General features: G+C 40.0%; 1 protein-coding gene across 2 annotated transcripts in view; it reads right to left on the bottom strand.

The window, feature by feature from the left end:
* Positions 1–15519: 15519 nt before the first annotated feature.
* SCIN (scinderin) overlaps positions 15520–23271 on the bottom strand; it is a 53754-nt gene continuing 46002 nt past the window's right edge. Inside the window, exons 12-16 of one of the 2 annotated variants that reach the window (XM_051610468.1) lie at positions 21854–22031; positions 21292–21413; positions 19492–19569; positions 18043–18103; positions 15520–17223 (exon numbers count right to left, since the gene is read on the bottom strand). In XM_051610468.1, coding sequence (XP_051466428.1) covers positions 17090–17223; positions 18043–18103; positions 19492–19569; positions 21292–21413; positions 21854–22031 — 573 coding nt within the window. In that variant the 3' untranslated portion in view covers positions 15520–17089. The remainder of the gene's footprint in view (positions 17224–18042; positions 18104–19491; positions 19570–21291; positions 21414–21853; positions 22032–23271) is intronic. The other variant, XM_051610469.1, reaches the window with a different exon arrangement.

Here is a 23271-nt window from a genome sequence, read left to right as displayed (position 1 = left end):
AGCGAGGCCGGGGAAGGAAGGGGCGGCGGTCACGGCCCCTGCAAGGGCGGGGGCGCACCGCTCTCCGCCCGCGCCCTGCCTGAGGGGCCTTACTCCGCCCTCCGTCCCCCACCTCCCCTTGCGGGGCGGAGTCACCGCCTCACACGGCCCGTTCGGGGAAAGCCCGTACGCCAGCGGGCGGGCGGCGCCAGGAGCCTCTCACCCCCTGCAGCGGGCGGGTGGCAGCGCCCCGACCGCCTTAGCCGCCCGCCCCTCCGCCACAGGCGCGTGTGCTCGTTGGATGTTGGGGCTGTCCCTCTAGCCCCGCCCCCAGCGGCCTGGGAGACGGCTCGGTGGCGCCTCGCAGCGCATTTGCGGCACTGCCGGGGGTGCGCAGCGCACCGGGAGACCGGCGGCACTGCCCTTCTCCGGCCGCGCTTTACTGCCGGTAGCACCCCGGGGGAGGCGGCCGCTGCGGCTGCTCCGCTCGCCCGGCCGCTGCGTCACGCCCCCCCTACCCGCGGCCGCTCCCGCTCCCGCCGGCGCCGCGCGCCCTCCCGTTGCCGAGCAACGGGCTTCAAAGCGGCGGCTCGCGAGCCGTCTTCCGCCAGTGGCGGCCCTGCCCACGTGACCTGCCGTCCCCCGCCGCCGAGGCGGCGCCGGCATGGCGGGCGCGGCTCGCGCCGGCGGCTCCCGGGGCGGCCCTGGTGGAGAGTGGTGCCGAGCGAGGCGGAGGGGCCGCAGCGCCGTCGGTAACGCCGTCGGCGCCTCAGAAAATGGCTTTCCAGCCATGATCTGCCGCAGTGACGCAGCAAGCGTGCCAGGCTCTAGGCCACCGCCGTGCCTCGGCGGTTGCGGAAGCGCCCGCTCTCTGCCCGCCGCCCTCCGCGCCCCGCGGCCTCTGCAGGCGCTGATACGGGCGAAGTTGGGCGGGAGGGAAGCGCTGCGCGGGGTGTTTCTTGCTGTTGCACAAATAAAAGAGTGGTCCGAGGTCCCGAGCCTGACTGTGTGTTCTTACCGTACTTCTCGCCCTTTGCTTGTCCCCATGAAATAGCAGAGAAACAGCCTGGGAGGAGCTGAGAGACCTGAGTTGATGAAATAGGCCTGTTAAAACACCTGGCTTACAGAAGTAGCAGCAGAGCTCGGGTCTGAATGTACGTGCGTGTCACAGCTTAGTTACAAGGAGGGTTTCCCACAGCGCAAGGATGTTCAAGTCATTCTGCATTTTAATATCTAATTTGAGCAGTGAAGTCTGTCAAAGTCAGAACTAATTACTAGTGTCTAATAAGACACTTTCATATGTTAAAAGAGTTTTCGGAGCATACAGGTTTTTCAGAGGCCTGGAGGAGTAATTTATCTCAGATATTTTTGCTGTATCTCCATCATTGTGTTCCTTCCCTTGACTCTTTTACAGCATTTTCCACTATGGTGTTTAGACAGCTGTGGCAATGTAAATGATTACTTCTGCTTCTGGTCAGTGTACATCAAATGCCAATAGCACACAAAAGGATCAGACTGCAGAGCATACTAGAAACGTCTTCATCTATAACCCTTAATTAGAGAAAAAATAAATCAATATTTTTTTATAAAAGCCTATGTTTAGCTGCTAACTTAAACTGTTAGGCTACTGAAGTATGTTGTTCCAAGCGTATGTTTTCTCTATTTGGTACCACAATCACCCAAGTTTTTGACAGGCAGGTCTCTAATAAAAAGGGAAAAGAGAGCATTTTCACTTCTAAACTTGCATTTTTTTCTAGAGAACTTTTGAATTTATTTATGTGGCTGGTGAAAAGAGATGAATTTTTAAGAACAGTCTGGCAATCATATTTCTTTTTTTTTTTTTCCTCTTTGCAAGTGTTGTACTTTATATTTTAAATCACAAAAATACTATGTGTAAAAGAGAAGTAATTTAGTAGTAAAAGGACATTGTGTAGCAACAAAAATTCTACAGTGTACCTTAGGCAAGGTTTCATATTATTGCAGTGTCAAGTGACCCATTATAATTCTACTAAAATTAGCAAAATTCTCATTTGCTTACATCTCAGATGAATGTTTCACTGCTTTTATCTTTGTTAGTTATTTACATCCTGATCTTGCAGATGACTCTGGTTGGAGGAAGTGGTCTATTTGTGAAGGAAAGTGACTGCATCTACGGAAAAGGAGGGGCAAGCCAGTACTCCTATGAACAACTAGTAAATTTCTGGTTTGACAGTATTTTATGCTACTTCTGCATCCTGTGAAGAACTGCACAGCTTGTAATGTAATAGAAGAGCATTTCTAGTGACAGTAGAAGTGGGCCTTAATTCTTTCAGGGATGGTTTTCAGTAATTTAAAATTGTTGGAAACCAGGTAGAAACACCTCATTAAGGAATATCACTAGAGATAATAGATTTATTCATAAAACTTGACAAGCTGAAATAAATCAGTTTGACCTTTATCTTCACCTACAAAATTATGTATTCTCTATTTCTAATGGAAAAATAAGCCTATTAGATACAGTCTTCTAAACTTTAATATCTGATTGTTACCAACATCTCTTCATGCTTTAACACAACTTTATAATAACGTATTTTACAATTAATTCCACAAGGAGGGATATGGGCCTGCTGCTACTTTTGTTTGAGGTATTTTAATATTAAACATAAAATATGGAAAGATTGCCTCTTATCTTATTTTTCTGAAAAGCAGTCAATATATAATTAGATATTTTGGTGCCATTCAAAAGGGAGGGATGCAGAACTGATGATTTCCTAGAGTATAGCATGTCCAACACACTAGGTGGAGAAGGAATCTCATAGATTATTTGTTTCATTGGAAGAAGAGTTTTATGAAATCAGGGAGATCATTTAACATCTTCAGCAAATTGAGTGTTACTGTATTTGTAAATACATACATGAAAATGATCCACACTGTCTAGAAAATGCTTGGAGTAGATTGTTCTGCTTCTCTTTCCTTCCCTACAGTTAATTTATCTCATCCACCTGTTGTAACATGCTATGAAGTGAGTTATGAACTCTCTGGGGCAGGGACTATTTTTCATTTTAAGTCTTTTTAGTATTTAGCACCTTGATCTTAATTAATGCCTGTAGGCACTTCTGCAAAACAGCTATTAAATAACAATCCAAGTTGATCAACTCCTCCCATGCCCTTCATGCTACTTTAGAAGTCAGAGGTGCAGACTGGGCAGATGTTCCAGGTGTTACAAAGGGAGTAATGGTATCTAAATTAGTGGGAGTGTAAGAAAGCTGACACATTCAACCTCTGATAATTGAAGGTAAGGGTGAAGCAAGGCTTTGATTATCCTGTAGAAATCTTGAATGAAGGAGGTGTGCAGCAAGAAGTATACTTAACTTTCTTTTCTAGCAGATGAATGGGGAAGGGGTTGTTATTAGATGACAGGTGACAATAACTGCAAGATGCATATATGAGGAAACTGAATGGACAAGTGCTGGAGCAATGTGCAGACTTTTGATGCAAAATAAGGACATGCCTAATTTCTGTGTTAGGGTCATTTCGCCTGCTGTTATTTTTCTCATTTCCTATCTAACATGTCTCTGAGTTCTTTCTGGCTCGTCATTGCTTAGTTCAAGAGAACAACTCCAACTTCAGGTTCTCTGGGCTAAGAACCTTTGATACCAATTTACTGGGGTAAATATATTATTTTCTACCTATTTTTCTTACGTACAGTCTACATATATGTCTACAGAAGTAGCAGCCTGGGACAGGTCTTTGTCTTTCAAGAAAAAGCAGCAGCACCTGCATAACACATGCCTGTTTCATTATGGTAGAATAGTTGTTGTTTTTTTTTTCCTAAATGGTCCAGGAATGATTTTGGTTCAGAGCAGGTTCATGCTGCAGCTATTAACAACCTCTGTGAAAAATATACCTTATTAGCTATATGAGCCATGAAACTGGTTGAAATGTTGCCAAGAAAGAATCTGCATAGGGTGGAAAGAGAAGATGCCTGAAAAATTTTAATATAACTACCCAGCAAAGACTTAGGTTACCTTTTAATACACATCACCTCATGTGCTACAGGAGCTGTCTCTTAGTGCTCAGATAACAACAAACATGCAAAGGATCATCAGACGTCCTCTTGTGAAGCTGTACACGTTCTTCACAAGAAGCTATCTTTTATATGGAAATAGCAATTAGTGGAAATTAAAAGCTAGCAGTTCATGAGAGGTTCACTGTAGCAAGATATTAAATCAGTGCTTTCAGTTAGGGCTGCTCATTTTAAAGCTAAATTCAATTTATGTAGGATGTGACCGTTGTTAAACAACCACATCTAGTGGCACAGCAGATGAAAAATTGTTTCCAAAGTGAAGCCACTGGCTTGAATTTCCTTGGCCAGATAAGCACAATATTCCTTTTGATTAAATACCATCGTTCTGTAGAACAGGCTAATGACATTTATTATCCAGTTCAATAGCTAATCACCTTAGCAGTTATTTTTTAACACCATGTGTTGTGAGTAGCATGCACATCAAATGAGAAGTGAAATGTAACACAAATGACCCAAATCCCACAGACTGCAGCTGCAGAGGGATACAGCTGGAACTGCAGGAGAGTACAGGACAGAAGGAAAATTGAGCAAATGCAGAAGGATAGAGAGGAAGAAACCAGCTGCATCATGGAACTGAACTGGTTGTAAAATGCAAAGGAACAAAGTAATGAGAATGGGAGAATGAAACTGTGGCAAGGACAGGTAGCTGGCATATAGTCTTGGGATCCCAGCACTTCTGTCTTCATGAAAGAGACATGTTAGCCACCTCACACCAGCAATTCTGGTTGCTCTGTGCGGAAACTGAGCAGATTCCTCAATGTCTATGAAAGAGAAAGTCAGTTGCCTTTCAGTTCAATGACACAGCAAACCTAGGCTAGGGCAATATGTATTAATGTATGTGTAATAATAATAATAAAAATAATGTTTATTATTATTACAGTAACCAACTGTAGTTTGGTTGTGCATTGAAAAATTCAAGTTACTTCTCTTCAGCTATACCTTAGATCTAAGATTAGAGCTAAAAGTGTTACTTTGAGGTGATGTTACATTGTTCTAAAAGATCAAGTTTCTACATAAAATACTACAGCAGTTTCACTATGGATTTTGAGAACCCCCTTGAAAATAAGCACTAACAGTGAAATCACTGACAAATTGTAACAGAAAGTTTTGCTCTTAAGATCATATCTTAAACTGACATACAAAATGTTCTGCACAAAGAATCCTTTTATCATTTTTGCTATGCCTGCTGAATTATGTTAACATACATGCTGCAGGAATTATTTCGCTTTGATTATTAAAAAGTAGTCCACGATAGAAAATAAAATTTATTTCCTCACAATAAATATCAAAGCTTAGAGCAGTAGGACATGGAGTTGCTTTGTGTTACAGTTTAAGTTACCACTCTAGACCAGTTACTTAAACCTATTCTGATTTCATATGTACCTTCACATGAAGTCTAACATTTACATTTTACTGGTTTCATTTTCATAAATAAGCCATAAAGTTGGCTAACAAACAAAAAACCTTGCTCTCTGGTACTGACAGCCACACTGAGTTACATCTTGAAAGCTGCTTAAGTCTGTTAGCTGAAAAAAAGTGACACTAGCCTATCTGTGTTCTTTGTCATACTGACCAAGTGTTGTTCCAGAGTGACCAGAATTATCATCTCCACCTTCCAAGTTATTTGAAATTTGGTTGTTTCATTCTCTGATAGGATGTCTATAAGGGCAGTGACTCCAGGTTTGCTGACCACAGGGAACAGTCTAACCACTTTCTGTACCTGTAGTTGTGAGTAGCATGCCTTCTTCCTGAGATCAGGTGGAACAGCAGAACAACTGTCCCCAACAGCATCTATTTGTTAAGGACTTCAATCTCAAAACTCTCTACCATCCTGATTGTTCATTTAATAGCAGTATGTAGTTAATAAGGGTTAAGGATAGATCCTGTCTTAATATATTACAAAGCTTATAGTCACAAAATCCAAACTCAGACATAGAACTAGTTATGGGACCGTTTTAAAGAATAAGAAAAAAGCATTATTGTTGCAAGTAGCACTGTTTTTGTCTCCTTACTGCTGCTTCACTAAGCAGCTGGCACTAAAATATATATATATATATATATGTATATAAAAAAACACAAACAAAAAACCCCACAAAACCAAAACCTGAAGATGTTTCTTTAATAAATAGAAAAAATACCTCCTACCTTAATCATTCAGTATTTGAGGTAAGATTTCTGCACCATGAGAAAGTCAAAAGTTTTCAGTGTGTGATACTACATATGACCTTTACAGCCTTGGCTTGTATGTTTTCTTCAGTGCTTTTATACTCATCAAAGACATCTGACATCATTCTCCACAGCAAGAGGTTCTCCACCCTGCACCTTCCCACCCCCTGTTTGACACCATTGTTGTGTTTTTTTTCTAGAACTACCAATTTTAGTCAAACACACTCTACAGCTGAGAATGTTGGGTTACTCAATGCTACCATTGAAAAATCCTGCCAGTTGCAGCACTGGTTCCAAGAGCTTTATTTTTTTCCCTAATATTTTCTCCCCCAGAAAAGTAAAAGGCACTTTAGAGGGGATTTTTAAATTATTATTTATTTTTTTCCAGAATTATTCTAAATTGTTTAAAATTCTACCAAGCTGAGATTTCAATATCAGCTACCATCTCCTCTCAATACTTCCTTTGAAGAGGATTGCACGATTTTTAAATAGATAACTTTTCTTTGTTACAATTGAAGCAGTTTGAAGCAGATTAAAAGTACTACAGTTTCAAAATACAGGAGGAGCATCTAACTTATTTTTGTCCCTGCATAGCTAGATTTAATGTGTGCAGGTATTTTCCCTACTCCAGAATAATAATTTAAGTACTACTAGTACATAATTGTTGTTTGCTTTGCAATAGTGCTAGCACAGAGTAATGAAGAAAAGAATACAGTTACATTTTTGCTTTTCTAAAGAACTATATAAATATTGTGTGAGTATTTAACATTTATAAGGGTACTGATATTTGCTGGGATTATAAAATATTGGATAAACAAACCAAACTCAAACATCAGAACTAAGGCTTATTTTTTCACTGAATTTGTATTTCAGTTGATCGACTAGTGAAAAAAAGAGATGCAAGTTCTGATTGAGACTTCTGGGTAAGTGTTTGTGGGTTGAAACATTCATTTAAGCCAGTTATTTTGTAGTAATCCATTTGCTTGTAACCGTTACTTATTTAAAGCTATGCTTTGTCCTTCAGGTACTGCATATATCCCAAAGGAAGTGCAAGGACAGAAAGACATGTAGAGCACTTAGTTCACAGAGTAGGACAGCTAGCATACAGTTAATGAACTGCTTAAATGACAGGGACAGTACACTGAAACCTGCTATGAGAGAATTTCAAAGACATTTGCACAAAAGAAAAAACACTGCAGCTCCAGGAGTTTGCAGCTGGCAGGTAGCATGTGCCTGCGTGGTGTGCACACAGCTGGATCCTGGATATGTTCTCACCCTTCTGGCAACAGCTCAGCAAAGATGCCCATCCAACATACAGAGCTGACGTTGACTGTAAAAATGAGCAGGCTGTTGGTCTGTAATAACTTTGTGTAAATCAAGTTAAGTGCACACCTTGGAGAGGAAATGTAGTTGTTCATCTCTCCTAAAAAAGGCATAGTAGCAATAGAAAAAGATTTCGCAGAGATTACAGTGTACAGTAATAAAATTTTATGGGAGATATACCTTAACTCCCAGGAGGGCTGTGAAAAAATCTTAAGTCTCTGCTTCAGTGTATAATGTTGTAGGTAGTGTAGTGATAATTGCACAGCTCCTTCAGATTGGTGCTCAGTGGCAACAGCTAACATAAGTCCCTACTGAGACAATGAAATAGCACAGAAACAGTTTGATGTTCTTCAACCGCTGTTCTGTGATTTATCAAGGCTTTTATTAACAGGAGCTTACAAGTACTCCTTGTAACTCCTGGTCACCTACAGAACAAATATGTATGGAACATAACTTCTTTTTGGCTTTCCAAAAGCATCTTTTTAGATGAATAAAAAGAAAGACCTGCTGACTCCCTGGGTACAGGGCACTGGAGATTATTTTTGTTATTTAAAGAAGGCAACAACTTACACTATGAGGTTTAGTCACATAGCTGAGCTCAGGTGTAGTTATAATTTCTTTAATAAGGCAATTAATAGATTAACAATATTGCTGAAGATAAACAATACAATATATACTTTGACAGATGAATTAACTTGGTGTTTTGCAAACCTTGGAAAACCAATTAAGTTCACCGAGCATCTGTGCAGTCTGCTAGTTTCATCCTCCATAGTGTTTGCTTCATCTGATGTCTTTCCCAGTCACTTCATCTTAGCACTATAGTTGTGAGGCATTTGTGAGGAGTTTTCAAAAAATCCATCACTGGTCAGATATTTTAGTCTGCCTTTTGGTCAACAGGCATCAGAAGTGGACAGGGGAAAATACTGCCTCTGGCCTAGCAAAATAAAACATAAATTTGCAGTCAGAATTATGCATGGTCTGATTAATTGCTTGCAAGGAGGGACAGACTTCTGAGTGGCTTTGCATTTACAGATTTACTGGGGACTAGGAGTTTTGAGCTAAGATTTATTTGCATTTTCCCCTCTTCCAGGCCAAGAGCACTCCCAGTGTGTAGCACACACTAACTGTGCTGTAGTAGCAGCTGTACAGGTCTGCAGCTTTCCCAGGTGTGTGGCAGTTGCATCTAACCCCTGAACACGTTTGGATTTTAACCAATACATTAAACCATGCTTTGGATAAGGAGAGCATTTAAAAAATCAGCTTTAGAGGAGACAGTGGAAAAGGCACATACTCCTTTGCTTTGATTTCTAGCATTAAAAGTAGACTTCAGTCAGCAGGATATGAACCAGAACTAAGTGTTCTAGATTGGATTTTCTCAAGCCTAAGAAGAGTTGTTTGGCTGCAGGTGATAAGAATTACAAAGTTTCAGTGCAAGCAGAGGAGTTCTTTCCCCCAGGGTCATCAAGAGTTTCACCAGGTAGCCTAACTGCTGTGTGAAGTTTTCAGTCTCTTCCGTGGACACACAATAGGCATCTGATACTTCTGTAGTACAGAATATTTGTTGCTGTTTCTAAAACTTCAGTGAGAAAAAGTAATTATCCTTCTCAGTCACAATATTTAAGAGTTTCAGTGAAAAATCCAAGACTATTATTATGTGCTATATGAACATAGTGAAAGGAATACCAAACATTGTCCTAGGAAACTCCCAAGCTTGTATTATGGTTAGGTGAAATAAGGAGGAAGAAACAAAAGAGAGAAAAGAGGAGGATGAAAGAACAAGCTTTCAGGGAAGACAAACATTGTGTGGGTGGGGAGCAGAAATTCCAACTCATTCCTCAGCTATAATCTAGAATTTTTAAGTCTTGACAGCTCACCATGTCTTCTTTTTAATTTAATAGTAAATCTCAAAATTTCTTCAATGAGTGCAAGATTTGACCTACCGTTTGCTAAAGTTTAAGAGCTGAGTCAACTGAAGGTTGATTTGAAAGCCAATCATGAGTGTGCTCACCAGAAAGCTTTTGTTCAAGCTCCTAGGTTTCAATTCTTGGATGGAAACAACAGTAAACTCCCTTTGAAGACCTTATAAAAGCTGTCTCTGCAAGATTATTTTTGCTTTCATTTCACAGAGAATATGATTCAAACAAACCACATTATACATTCCAGTTTCATAAAAAGAGTAGAAGTCTTCCAGAGAATCTGGCACCTAACAGCTGTTGCCACTAGAGTTGTAAAATCTACTTATGTAAAAGCCTGCAAAAATATTAATTTTGCAATACATACATTTTTAAGCCTCATGTTGTCATCACAGCTTTTTATCAGAATATAGGTTTCCCCTGTTCTGGCTCTCACGGCCACACCACACTACTTAGCAGGCTTTAAACAAAGTAAGGAAGGCAGATAAACAGGCTCAGGGAGGAACAGATTGTTTAGCTAAGATTTTAATCACATCACTTAACTCCAGTGAATGGAGACAATACTACAAGAGCCAGTAGTTCTGAGTTTCAAGGGTAAACTGTAGTTTTCATCTTTGAAGGCCTTCCTCTACACCTCTACCAGGACAGGACACAGAAGGAAGATTAAGGCAGGACTCTAGGAAGTAGAAGCAGCGGTAGGATATTATTAACATAACCTTATTTTTTTCCAGTTAACTTATTCCGTCCAAGGCCTCTCTGATGCTGGGGTATAGAAGGAAAAAACCAACAACAATCAAACAAAAAATATCTCTTTATGTAAGGAAAAAATAAACATGGACATACTGTAAGCAGAAAGAGACTATTTAGGCAATTCTTCGTGCTTTGAAGTCTTTGGATTTCAAATGGCAAGTGGTATGATAGATATATATAATGCATACAGCTCAGGAGGACATGCAACCCCAATCTGAATTTTCAAAGGAAGCAACAGAAAGCTTTAAAGAAGACACATGTTTGCATCCCTTTCTCCTGTTTTAATGATGGAAGGCCTCTGAAATTGTAGGTCATTCTGCAAAAGCCTGTTACAAAGTTTTAGGGATTCTACCTGATGAATTTCACTTCAGTGCCCTGTCCTTTTGTTTAGGGACATGGATATTTGCACAGTCTTTCATCTCAGGATTAGCTCCAGATAGAGGTTTTTTTACGTGAGCACCACTGCACTCCCTTCAAATCACTGATCTTTGAGTCCTCACTGACAACTGATTGAAGGCCCAGCCATCTAGCACATACAGCATATACATTTTGTGTTTTTCAGACCTGTGATAATTCAGAGTGGAGAAAAAATGATAGCTATTAGTAGTCACCATGTAGTCCCTAACTTTAAGCTTTCACTGTTACAGAACCAGAAAATTCTTCTGATGGCAGCCAGCAGATGTTTCAAGGTCAGAGACACCACTGAAATGCAAAAAACAAAGCCTCAAAATGGACAAGGTATTTGGCAGCTATCTTCCATCCTTCCATCTGTAGTCAGCAGGCATGTTCTGGTCCTCTCAGTTCATACACTTTACTGTGGATGAGACCCTTTACACTCTGCCTCTGGGATCAAAGCCATGTCAGTGGATGTATGTTACCCAGTGTAATTCAAGAAATATCCAGTAAATTAACAACAGCCACAGAAAATACCACTTGCCAGAAACAAAGCAAGCTGTACGGCAGGGAGGTCTTGTGTCCATAACAGCAGCAGAGAAAATTAAAGGCATGGGAGATCAGGCAAGTTGATACAGCTTTTAAAATTTAAAGTTCTCACCCTCCAGGTAAAAGTAAAGAAGCACCTGAGGATTTTGCTATTCCTTTGTAAGCATAGTGGAGCCTCGTATTCCCCTCACACTTACTGTCCCCAGAGCAGCTCCTACTGATCTGGAGAGGAATTTGTATGGACCTGATGCAGATACACCTACAGTTACAGTTTATACAGTGAACTGACAGAGCAACCTTGAACTGTGCTTCTGGGGGAGTTATTTTTGCTCATATTGTGTTATATTGTAAAAGCTTTCCTTCTCAGGTGAGGTGTCTCCAGCCCTTTCTCTGCTGCCCAAATGCCACCACTGATGGAGCTGGACCCATGCTTCAGCAACTTGTCTCATTGTCTAATCTTGCTCTGAACAAGTCTGTTCAGCTTGGCACTAGTAACCCTGGCAGCTGTCTAGATTATGAGCAGTGCCTAAAATATGACAGTGTTGAGAAGTGACTTCACTAGGTCAAGCATTTTTCAAACACATGGTAAAGGACAGCACGGCTTAAATAAACAGGGGAGGTTAGGAAGAAATCCTCATTTAATAGGTGGAGAATAGAAGCACCAAAATTCAGTGATTTACTTCAGGTTACACAAAGATGCACAGACCATGGGAAATGCAGGTTATGAGAATCCTTATTTGCTGCTTTAAATACAGGACAAATTTCCACCACCTTTCCTTATGCAATCTTAAAATCACTCATTTTGAGCTTTGGGAATTCATGTGGGACATTTACATAGTGGATGCTGGAGTGCATCTGCAAATTCTAGTATGGGACAGAGTCTGGCAGAGAAGGTGTGTGAAATACATACTGCTGACTGGGACTATCTAGCAGGAAAGTAGGGAATTGTTAGAGTGTAATTCCTACCTGTCATCCTTACTGATAAGACCTTAATAGAATTATACAAGAGTTTGGGTCAGAAGGGGCCTTTAAAGGTCATCCAGTTCAACCCCCCTGTAGTGAGCAGGGACATCTTCAACTAGATCAGGTTGCTCAGAGCCTGGTCCAGCCTGACCTTGAATGTTTCCAGGATAGGGCATCTTCTGCCTTGCTGGGCAGCCTGTTCCAGTGCTTCACCACCCTCATTGTAAAAAGTTTCTTTCTAATTTCTTCTCTAACTAGTCTAAATCTGCACTCTTTCGGTTTATAACCATTACCTCTTGTAATGGTTTTAACCCCCCAATTCCACTCCTGTCTCTTCTCCCTTCTAAGACAACTAACTTCTCACCCACTTCCAGTAGGAGATCTGCTCATTAGTTGTGGGAAGGACAGCAATTTGGGGACAAGCAAAGACACCTGTAGGCCCACTCAGCTGGCTAAATGGGGACTCAGCTGTACTGCCATGCCTGTTACGGGAAACCTGTCACCTTTCTGAGCCATATCTGTAAAAATCTAAACCCAGAGGCAATCTGTTTTAGGTTCCTCCTAGTAGTGGTCTGTTTTAATTGGTATTGTTGCTGTAGCTGATTCTTCTGTAGGAAGAGAATCAGACAACACAAAGCACTGTGAACTATCACGTAAATGTTGTTAAAATCACCTGATTGCATTCAGCCTTGATGGTAATGTTGCCAACTACTGTGAAATCACCCTAAGACACCTCAGTGAAATCTGTTAAAGAGCAGCAGGGAGAGCTGTGCTCTTCTATCACTGGTCAAGAGGCTTTGTTACAATAATCAAAGCATTATTGCTGCTGAAGCAAACACTCCTATCTCTGGGCCTTGCAGTGCAATACCATTCAGATTGATCCCAGCCCCACTGCTTGGTTTCCTAATACATTCCCAAAGATACATTGCACATACCTTCACTGGCCCTACTTGTCCCCGTCCTGGTAATTTTCTGAGCAAAGGATCTGTCTACCAAACAATACAAATTAATGCTTTTGCTTGATGCTTTCATTTCATGTGTGTGGAGGCCCAACTTTCACTGCTGATTGAGTAAATTGGTGGCAAAAGGCACAACCTTGTGGATTTCAGCACACTCATAGCATCCTCACTTGCATGTTCTAACTGTGGATGCATTAGGAAGAAGCTTGGTACAAACTGATTCCCCTTCTATCTGCTCCCCTGGAATAACTCAGTTTGCTGTTATTTAGAAGAAACATTTAAACCAGCTTAGGTGTTCTGTTGGGACAGATTTTAAAAAAAAAATATTTTCCCCTGTAATGCAAATATGCTTTAATGTCAAGAGGAAAATGACATGCAGGGGAAAAAAAGGCCAGAACAGTCACAGACTAATTTTATGGCATGGTGAGCCTCCCAGTTCCAGTTGGTCTGCCCTTCTCCCTCTTGCACGTTGGATTCTTTAATTGAAGTGAGTGTAGTTTATTGATGTTTAGCATAAGATAATGTGTTAATAGTCAGAAGAGGTCAAAGTAACTTTAGGTCAGCCTAGAGAGGCTGTAATAAGACATTAAGGACATGTAGTGGATCAAAGATCTGACTGTGTTTTCAATGAAATTAGAAGTTCCTTTGATTTTAGCAGCAAAAATCCTAGCCATAAGAAGGGAAAAGTGTACTGTTTCTTTCTTTAAAGACAAAATTATTTTATTTAAAAAAGAAAAAGCAGGGATTTCTAAGTCATTGCATTTTTTTTTGTCTTACATACTTAGATTTGGCTTTATGAAGCCATAGAGGCACAGCTTCAGTGGGCTGCTTAGGAAGCAATTCTATTCTAAAGTGAAGTTTGAAGGTTCTTTTCAAGCTTTCCTATAGAGAAGTGGACTCTAAAGTGCAACTTCAGTCCATGGAAAACAATAGGCTTGTTTTGGCTTTTTGGTGTTTTTTGTTTGGTTGGTTGTTTTTTTGTGTTGTTTGTTTTTTTTTAGACTTTTGGGATCCAGTAAAAATGAAGACTACAAGAAGACTGCAAAGTTTATAACAAGAAGTGGTTCTGTGTGAGAGCACCTCCTGCTATAGTCCAGCAAGCAATATATTTTCTGTATGCTTCCTTAGCTCTCCTGTGACAGATAGTACAACAGTTCCACTGTCTACAATTTTCATCATTTTCTTGTTGTTGCAGGAGAAGCCTCTGTGAGTCTGAGCTTGCAAGAGATCAAACTGTTCAGTTTCATTTCGCTGCATTTAACATAATCATTTACAGCAGATCTGATGCTACATACCACGATGTGGAATGCTCAAAATGGATATTCAGATCACTGATTCCAAAGGCTGGCTCTTGTCCTGTGTACAATCTGTAGTTCTATTCTAAGATTATGCTATTTTATGTAAACTACCAATACTATATAGAATTGGTATGATGCCTTGTTAGGACTAAAGATTTCTAATATCTTTCTGTTGCAATGAAATTCTATAAAGATGAAAAATGATGCTGTATTTACAACCAAGAGTATATATAAATACTTGCTGTTTGGTAGCATAATGAAACTGCTAACTCAAGGTCTAATTTTGCCATTACAAACAGAGTAAATGTAATATTACTCTGTGATAATAATGCAAGATACAGCTTATTGTTGACTGAACTTGACTCTACTGCATATATCTGCACAATTTTTTCTATTTATTCTGAAAACGAGGCAGATAGGTTTGCTATGTGTATTCATAAATTTATATGCTTAAATATTTTCTTGAAAACAGCTTAATCTTTAATATCTCCAAGCACTTGTAGTCTATCCTGTCTGTCCTCCTTCTCTCTCTTAGAGAGAAAGAAATAAATCTTTGTGTGTACCACACAGATATGCATGAAAAATAAACTTCCTCTCTAGCAAGTAAACTCAAGAACAATGTTGCTAGCGGCTGTTGTGCTTAAAGCTCAGTTGAGAACAGTGTTCCGTTATGAGCTCTCAATGCTCTTTGCACCATCAGTAATCAACAGGCCAGGACAATGTCTTGTAAACCCAAATGCCCAGGCCAGGAGACCACAAAAGCTCCTCTGTCTTGTATGAAGAAACTGAAAAGAGGCTTTCATAGTGCTGCAGAATATGCTGGCAGACTGTGCTGGGTTGAGAGTCCTCAGTGTTCTGGAAAATGCTTATGTACAAGGAGGGCAAATCTTGTCTAATACTTGGTTAAGAAGCTTCTATAACTGTTATTAAAAAAAAAAAAAGAAAAAAGAAAAAAAAGAAAAAAAAGAGAAGAATCATATGTATGTATCAAAGACAACCATCAGATAATTGCAGGCTAATCGTATGAAGTGCAGAAGCTGAAGAACTGAAAAGGTCTTTCTCTGAGAGATCCAAGTAAAAAGGAAGGTACCTACTAGGATTTGAGGAAAGTTTTGCTAGACATCAATGGAAGCACAAAGGAAGTTCAGCTGCATTTAAAATACTGGTTTTTGTAATTTTATTTAAATGACATTACATTCAGATACAGCCCAGTTATATTTGCAGAGATTGACATAAATCTTTAAAGCTAGCAAACTCCTATAATTAATCTCTTAGCTTTACAATTCTTTTGTCCTTAATATTGATTATGAGCTCAGACTAAATTAATTTTTTTGCATGACCAAGAATCAAAATCACAATTATGTTAAAAAAATACAAAAAAGTCTAAAATTTCACTTTTCAAACTAACTTTGTAAGAATAATAAAACCGTTAAAATGCCTTCGGTAAAAAGCCACACTGACATGATTTACAGCTGTACAAATTGTTGCTTAAAACAAGCATTAGAGGGTAACTGTTCAAAGCAGTGCTAAAAGATTTGAAGCAGATTTTCCCACTGCCCTTATGGAGCCTTTTCTGGTTAAACTACAAATAAAAAATGCCATGAAAGTGTATTCTTAAATTCACCTGAATAAAAAAAAAACAACAACAAACCACAACAAAATAACTGTGCCTGAGAGAAAAGAGGAGGCCATAATCTCTAGTGTCTGCTCACACTCCAAAGTGCTAGGATGTAGAATGTTACTGAATTAAGGGGTTATCCTTGTGCTTGATGTACTTGATATTTGACTAAGACCGGCATAGAATAGTTGTAGAAACACATCCTGCACCGGACAAGGTGAGCAATTTGCATGCTGGAAAGGAACTGAGTACTGCTTAGTAAGGCAACCAAGACAAAGTATGGCTTAAGTGCAATCCTGTTAAGGCAGACTATGTATTTTTGAAGCTGTTACTTCTGCTTCCATTTAAAAGTAGTAGTGCACTAGAATGTGTTCAAGAGCTTTTGTCAGAAAGGCCTTGTGGAGCTGGAGGTGGTTCACAGAGATAAATCCAAAGAAATTCATTGCAGTGAGCTAGTCAGTTCCTCAAAAAAACCATTCATATTCTTACAGCCATTCAGTCTGAAGTTCCAAATATATGTACTAACAATATAAACAAACATGCCAAGCACAGCTTTCTCAAAATACCCATCCCTTGTTTTCTCCCTACAAGACAAAGTCCCCACTCTGGATCAGGCATCATCTGAAGTTTAATGTGAGTGAACATGACACTAGTAAGTACATAATGTCCAACCCTACCTTTTCAACATATGTAGCATTAGTCCTTTATCAGGTGAAATTCTGCACACTAATATGCTGACCTTAATCTAAAAGAATCTCTTTGGCATTAGTTTGGATTTTTAAGTGATGGCAGAATTTGCCCATTTGAGCACATTAGAAGAAACTGATGCACAGATTCTGCTTGAAGAATCATTAGATTAAACAGATTATTGGCAGCACTTTCCATATTTAATACATAAAAAAACCCCACTCAACCCATTTGACCAGTTTATAAGTATCATTTATCCTTTCCAGGGCAAAGAATTTCTAGGTTATTCACCAGAATACATCAAAGCTTGGGAAAGTGTAACAACAGATGCATCATATTTTTGCATAAACTCATGCTTAAAAATACTAGAAAGTAGTTGGGCTCTGATCATTCTTTGCCCTGAAGCTGAAGCCTCCTTGGACAGACTAGTTCTTCCATTTGTTGGAGTCCCAAGCCAGGAACCAGCCTGTGAATGTTGGGGGTTCATGCCCCTGCTTCACAATTACAATGGGGGTCCCCTTATCTCTGCCTGAAGGATCTGTTTCAATATAGCGTTTGGCTAAAAACAGAGGGGAAATAAAACATGTAATATATTAGTTCATTCCTTTGGTATAAAAAATACATTAAAAGCCCAAGTGAAAGAACCCAGTGCTATTATAATACAGTATTCAATTAAATTCTTTCAAAAACAATTAAAAGATCATGTAATTGCTGATTTCTTCCAGCTGCCAGTAAAGGAATTTTCCATGAGGATAATACAGAGGGATTGTTGCTTTGATCAGTTTGTTGCCATAAGCTGGATTTTGGCTCTTGAACAGGAGAAAGTGTTTGCTGGTGCTGTGCAGATGTACAAGCATCATTGTACAAGCTACATGAAATCACACCAGAGATTATACATGATTTTTCAAGGAGGTGCACTCCATGTGAATTTTCTTGTTTTGTTCTGCAATTGCAATTTCCTCTTCTAAATTTAACTCAGTGAAGGGTGTAAAGACTTGAGGATTTGTTGGCACTCCTTGGACTATATACTTTAGTGTAGGGTACACCTCCATTGGTATCTCCCTTTACCCTCTTTCTCTTTTCAGTGCAGTTTCTTTTCATGGATCTCTCCTATGTATTCTTTATAAGGCTCTTTAGCCTACTAATGCTATCTTGATTAATTTTACCCTTCATAAACTTACAGGTAAGAAAGATGCAATGAGTTTTAGAGCACATTTAAAGGAGAAAATAGTCTTCTCCAGGATTAAATCTTAATAAGCTCAGTAACCCTTTAAATCACTGTAAACGTAACCAGATTTCTTCTACATTATCTTTTTCACTTCTTTAAGTAGTAGCAATGCTACTCCCCTCAGAATTCTGCCAAATTGATTTGATTTACCAGATTTAACAGATTCCTGTCGCTCGGTTTCATTTGCATCCTTCCCAATCCAGACAAAAACCTGAAAACAGAGGAGAGTAAGAAAGAGCTTCCATGTTGTGATGGGGATCTTGTGTACAGCAGGTAAAGTACAAAATACTTGATTCCACCAGGAGAGAGAACATACATTATGAAAAGACTGCAGAAATACACAGCTCTTACCAACCACAATTAATTATTTATTTTCCCTAGTGGAAGACTGTAGTTCTATCCTCTGAAATCTCTCCATTCTATTGACACTGGAAGGCCAGACCTTTATGCACGCTGATGGAAGGGATTATAATTACCTTTTCCATGGATGTCTTTTAATTTGCCAAGGAAATTGTTCTTTAAGTGCAGGTAAAAACGCTGAACAGGAGCTGTCTCTGGTTTGAGCTCTGCATGCACATCAACACTTGTGCCCTGTGATCAGCGCTTGCCAGGGTAACTGATAGATAACCTACTGAATAACCCAACAACCAGAGCCTCAAATCTGCAATCCTCACATTTTGGTGTTGTTTTTTTTGTTGTTATTTTGTCAAGGATCCTTTTGGAAACCAGTTCCATATCCTGGACTTCTTGCCTTTTACTTGAGTCATTATGTCCCAACTACTTTCCATCCAGATCTTCCACCCACCTTTCCCCACCACTTCTTCCCACATGGACCTTGGATATTGCTTCTAATTTCCAAAAAACTCAGCCTTTTTTTCCTTCAGCATTAGGCTGAAGAAGAGAAATAAAGCACTGCATCTTTGGCCTCCTCCCCCTTTCCCTCCAAGGGGAGGGAAAGGGTAGAGAGAATGTACTGTAAGAAACAGATGTGCCCTTTGCACCCACAGTAAGTTTGCCTCTTATCCAAAAAGCTCTCAACATTTTCAGTGAACCTGGGAAAATGACAGAGATTGTTTCTGTCACCCTCCACCCAGTTCTTCTGCAGAAATCTGTATCAGGGTCTAGTGTTTGTCCCCTTATCTAGTAAGACTTTTTGTAGGTGCTGATGCTACATGAATTTTGTAGCTCCTGAATACCTTCTATGCAGTAAGTTTCTTTTAAAAAAATAATAAATGTTAGTGATAAAGTCAAGAACATGATTGTGAACCTTTCAGAACACTGCCGGGGCTTATACTCTTGCAGCTTCCATTGGTTCCAATGGGAAGTGCCTCCCATAGTCTCACACTGTGCTTGGAAAATCAGTTGTGTGTGTTCACATCAGCACATCATACAGCTCAAAAAATATAGCTCCCTCTGGTATAATTTAAATAAATTAAATAAATAGTAAATAAAATTTAAATAAATTAAATTAATTTAAATAAAAACCCAAACCTCTTCCATTCTCACAAAGATTATTTTTCCTCCTGTCTTATGATTTAAGTGGTTAAGAATAAATTACCCTTTTTACTACAAGAAGCACTGTTCGGGTACCCAGCTTACCTGCTCCCAAGCATCCAGCAACATGACATCATCTTCAGCCAAATCATCCTGAGTGAATTCTCCTGGGACCTCCTCAATCTAAAAAAGATATTATGTTTTGGGGGTTTGAGGTTGTTTGGGTTTTGTTTTAATTTATTTATAAAGATATTCTGACTATCCACAGGCCAAAAAAACTTCAAAGAAGTTTCAAAGTTTCAAAGAAGAAGACTTAAGAATAAGTCCAGAAGATGGTGTGCAATTCTTCTTGCTTTTAAAGGGTCAAGCCCTAAACTGATTTGATGAATGTTTCAAGGGTGTTTCAATGAAAGGAAACAAATCACATAATTGCATGTCCTATATAATCAGCTCTCAGTTTATCAGAATTGATAGAATATCCTCAGGAGAGGCAAAGGTTTCACATTGTAATTGTGACTTGTTAAGCTGGGATCGAGATCTGCCAGAAGCAGACAGGGAAATTTCCATAGAGCACCTTGTACCAAGCAAACTAAATCAATCAACTGATATCAACTGACACAGTCATACCACTTACATTCATTAATAAGGAAAATAAACTGTTTTGGTTTGCAGTGGGTGAGCTCAGTGATGAAATACACCTCCAAGCAAGCTTTCCAGTCACTTGACAATGGAACACTACAGTTGACTAAGCCATTGAGAATTAAGCCTCAAAGGAAAGGCAGACTGCTTGCTTCTTCCAAGGATGTGCAGGCAGCAGGGAAAGCAGTTTAATGTTATTCTGTATGAGAAGGACAGATAATAATGTAGCTAGTGGTCAACCCTCTACTTTCAAAGAACTATCAAACTATGCTTGATTATGTAGGAGTGCTAGAGGGATGGTAAGCAGATGGTGCAAAAGACATTTATTCTTCCCACCCTGCGTTATGGCGGCCAGAGGGTCAAAGTGACCTGACCTACCTGTTCTGGTGAGCTCTAACAGTGGTGATTCTGTTACTGGATACAGAAAAGAGGGGATCTCACAGAATTTGGAGGGAATTTTAAACAGGAACCAAACAAGTGCATAGCTCCCAGAAAACTATTATAGAGGTTGGTTCCTGTTACTGTATTTCATAGGAGTGTTTTAGAAGCTTGTTAGAAGAATACACTTTACTACTCATAAGATTTTAAAGTCTATATTAAAGGATCCTATTTGATTTATCCCTCTCCAAATGAATGGGCTGTGCCTTAAGGAGACTTCAGAGATGGTAGCCAGCTCTGTCCCCTACCTAAAAACGAGTGCATCCTTGCCAAATGGTGACACAGTGTTTCCCTCGCAGAATATGGTAAGTAATTAAGCTTGAATCACAGGCTTAATACCCAGCACAGAGCTCTGGGTATTTCTGCAAAGGAAACAGGTCTTCCTACCTCCTTGAGCACAGGCCAATACCTTTGAGGCATAATTACATGTCTGAAATCTCTATGGAAAATTTCAGACTTCTAGGGATTTCTGCCAAGGAATATTTCTTTTCCTCACCACCACTATCAAACATGTAAGCGGCAAAGCACTGACCTGCACTTTCTCAGTGAAATGACAGCAGTCTGGCAATGCTCTGCCAGAACACAAGTGTTTTTGACTGGGCAAATGCCTTATCTTTTTGGGTCTGCAAAACTCTAGTCCCAGGCTGGAGCAGGCTGTCCACCCTTTGCATTTGGATTGATTTAAAACACCAAACCTCAACTCTCTAGTTCTTACCAAGCATGGCTAATTAAGTCATTAAATTCATTTAATGTCTGATGATTCCCAAAGCAAAATATATCAGAAAATAAGTAATTACACAGAGAGAAAAGTATCCCTCATATACTCACAATAAATCTGCCAGTCTTATTAGAACAACCGTATAGGCGAGGGAGATGATCTTCAGCCTTTGTCGAGAGCTGTGATGAAGTCTGGTATTTTTTTTTACCTCCAAGTGCTTTCCAGAATTCCTCTGAAATAGACAATATATAATTTATTCAGCAGTGGATTTAACATTTGACGTTTTAGCTTGTTAGATACTGTTTCAAAAATCCTCAAACAGTATCTTATTTTCTGTCTCCAAGATGGGTGCATTTTCTTACAGTTTTTCCTGCAGTTTGTTGAAATAATAATAAAGATACCACTTGCACACCTAGAAAGAGCAATGTGTTATGTCTTTCTCTCTTACTAGGCACTCAGGGTAAAGAAAGGACCACATTCCTCTGCAGCTCCTGTTGCTGTCCTACAGACTTTCAGGGCATTGCACTGCTTGTGCATCAGCCAGATCTGGGTAGATCTCCATGGTAAAATGTCAGGTTGGATTTTCAGAGGGAGAGAGTGAACATATGCTGTATTTCCATGCAGCTGTGTATTCTCAGCTGCCTATTAGCATCTACATGGCCTTATACTAACCGGGTTCCTGGCCTTCATTAATCTTAGCACTCTGGCATTTAAGAATGCTGGCAATATATTGAGCTCCTTGCTCCTCTTCTTTGTTTGATCCTTTTCCTACCCAGGTGTAGCCAGAGTTGTTTGGCAGTTTCAGAACGAAGACATCATTAGAGTTAAGTGACGTTGCATCAACATCAACCTAGATCAAGAAAGAAAGTGTTTTATGCTTTATATTTTCAAAGAGAGTGATCACTATTTTGCATGTTTATATAAAATGTGTAGATAGATGTTCATTATCTATGCTTTTTTTCTTCAATTCTTCCCTGGATTTATACCAATATAAATTAGAGAAGAACTTATATTAGAGAGCAACTAGAATGTATTGAGTTCTATCCTGGGTTGTGTGTCCTGGCTCTATCTGGTGGATGAGGAGTGAGTTGAGAGTTTGGGAGTGTGAATTAAAGGGTGGTCTAGCATGAGTGATACTGTTGTGGGTGTCTATTACAGGACACCTGATCAAGACGAGGAAGTTGATGAGGCCTTCTACAAGCAGCTGAAAGCAGCCTCACAGTTACAGGCCCTGGTTCTCATGGGGGATTTTTACTGCCTAGGTATTTGCTGGAAGGCCTGCTCAGCCACCCATTCACAGTCCAGGAGGTTCCTCCAGTGCATTGATGATAACTTCATGCAAATGGTGGATGAGCCAACTAGGAGAGGAGCACTGCTGGATCTTTTACTCACTAACAAGGAGGTCCTGGTTGAAGCAGTGAAGGTTGAGGGCAGCCTTGGCTGCAGCGACCATGAGATGGTGGAATTCAGGATCTTGTGCAGTAGGAACAGAATATCAAGCAGGATCATGACCCTGGTCTTCAGCAGGGCCAACTCTGGTCTTTTCAAGCAACTGCTAGGGGAAATCCTATGAGACAGGGAACTAGAAGGTAAAGGGGCCTGAGATGGTTGGTTAACATTCAAGGACCACTTTTTCCAAGCTTAAGATCAGACCATCCCAACAGGTAGGAAATCAAGAAAGGGAGCCAGGAGACCCACCTGGTTAAAGAAGGAACTGCTGGGCAAATCAAGTGGAAGAAGAGAGTTTACAGATCATAGAAGGAAGGGCTGGTCACTTGGGAGGAATATAAGACTGTTGTCAAGAGGATGTAGAGAAGCAACTAGGAAAGCTAAGGCTTCCTTGGAATTAAACCTTTCAAGAGAGGCCAAGGAGAACAGAAAGGGCTTCTTCAAATACACTGCAGACAAAACTAACACTAGAGGCAATATAGGCCCACTGCTGAATGCTGTGGGTGCCGTGGTGACAGAGGACACAAAGAAGGCAGAGGTACTTAATGCCTTCTATATCTCTCTCTGTACTGCTGAAGACTGTCCTCAGGAGCCCCAGACCCCTGAAGTCCCAGAGGAAGTCAGGATAAAGGAGGAGTTTT

The sequence above is a fragment of the Apus apus genome, chromosome 2 (genome assembly GCF_020740795.1).
Source record: "Apus apus isolate bApuApu2 chromosome 2, bApuApu2.pri.cur, whole genome shotgun sequence".
NCBI classification, from domain to species: Eukaryota; Metazoa; Chordata; class Aves; order Apodiformes; family Apodidae; genus Apus; species Apus apus.
This window is presented reverse-complemented; position numbering and strand designations above follow the sequence as displayed.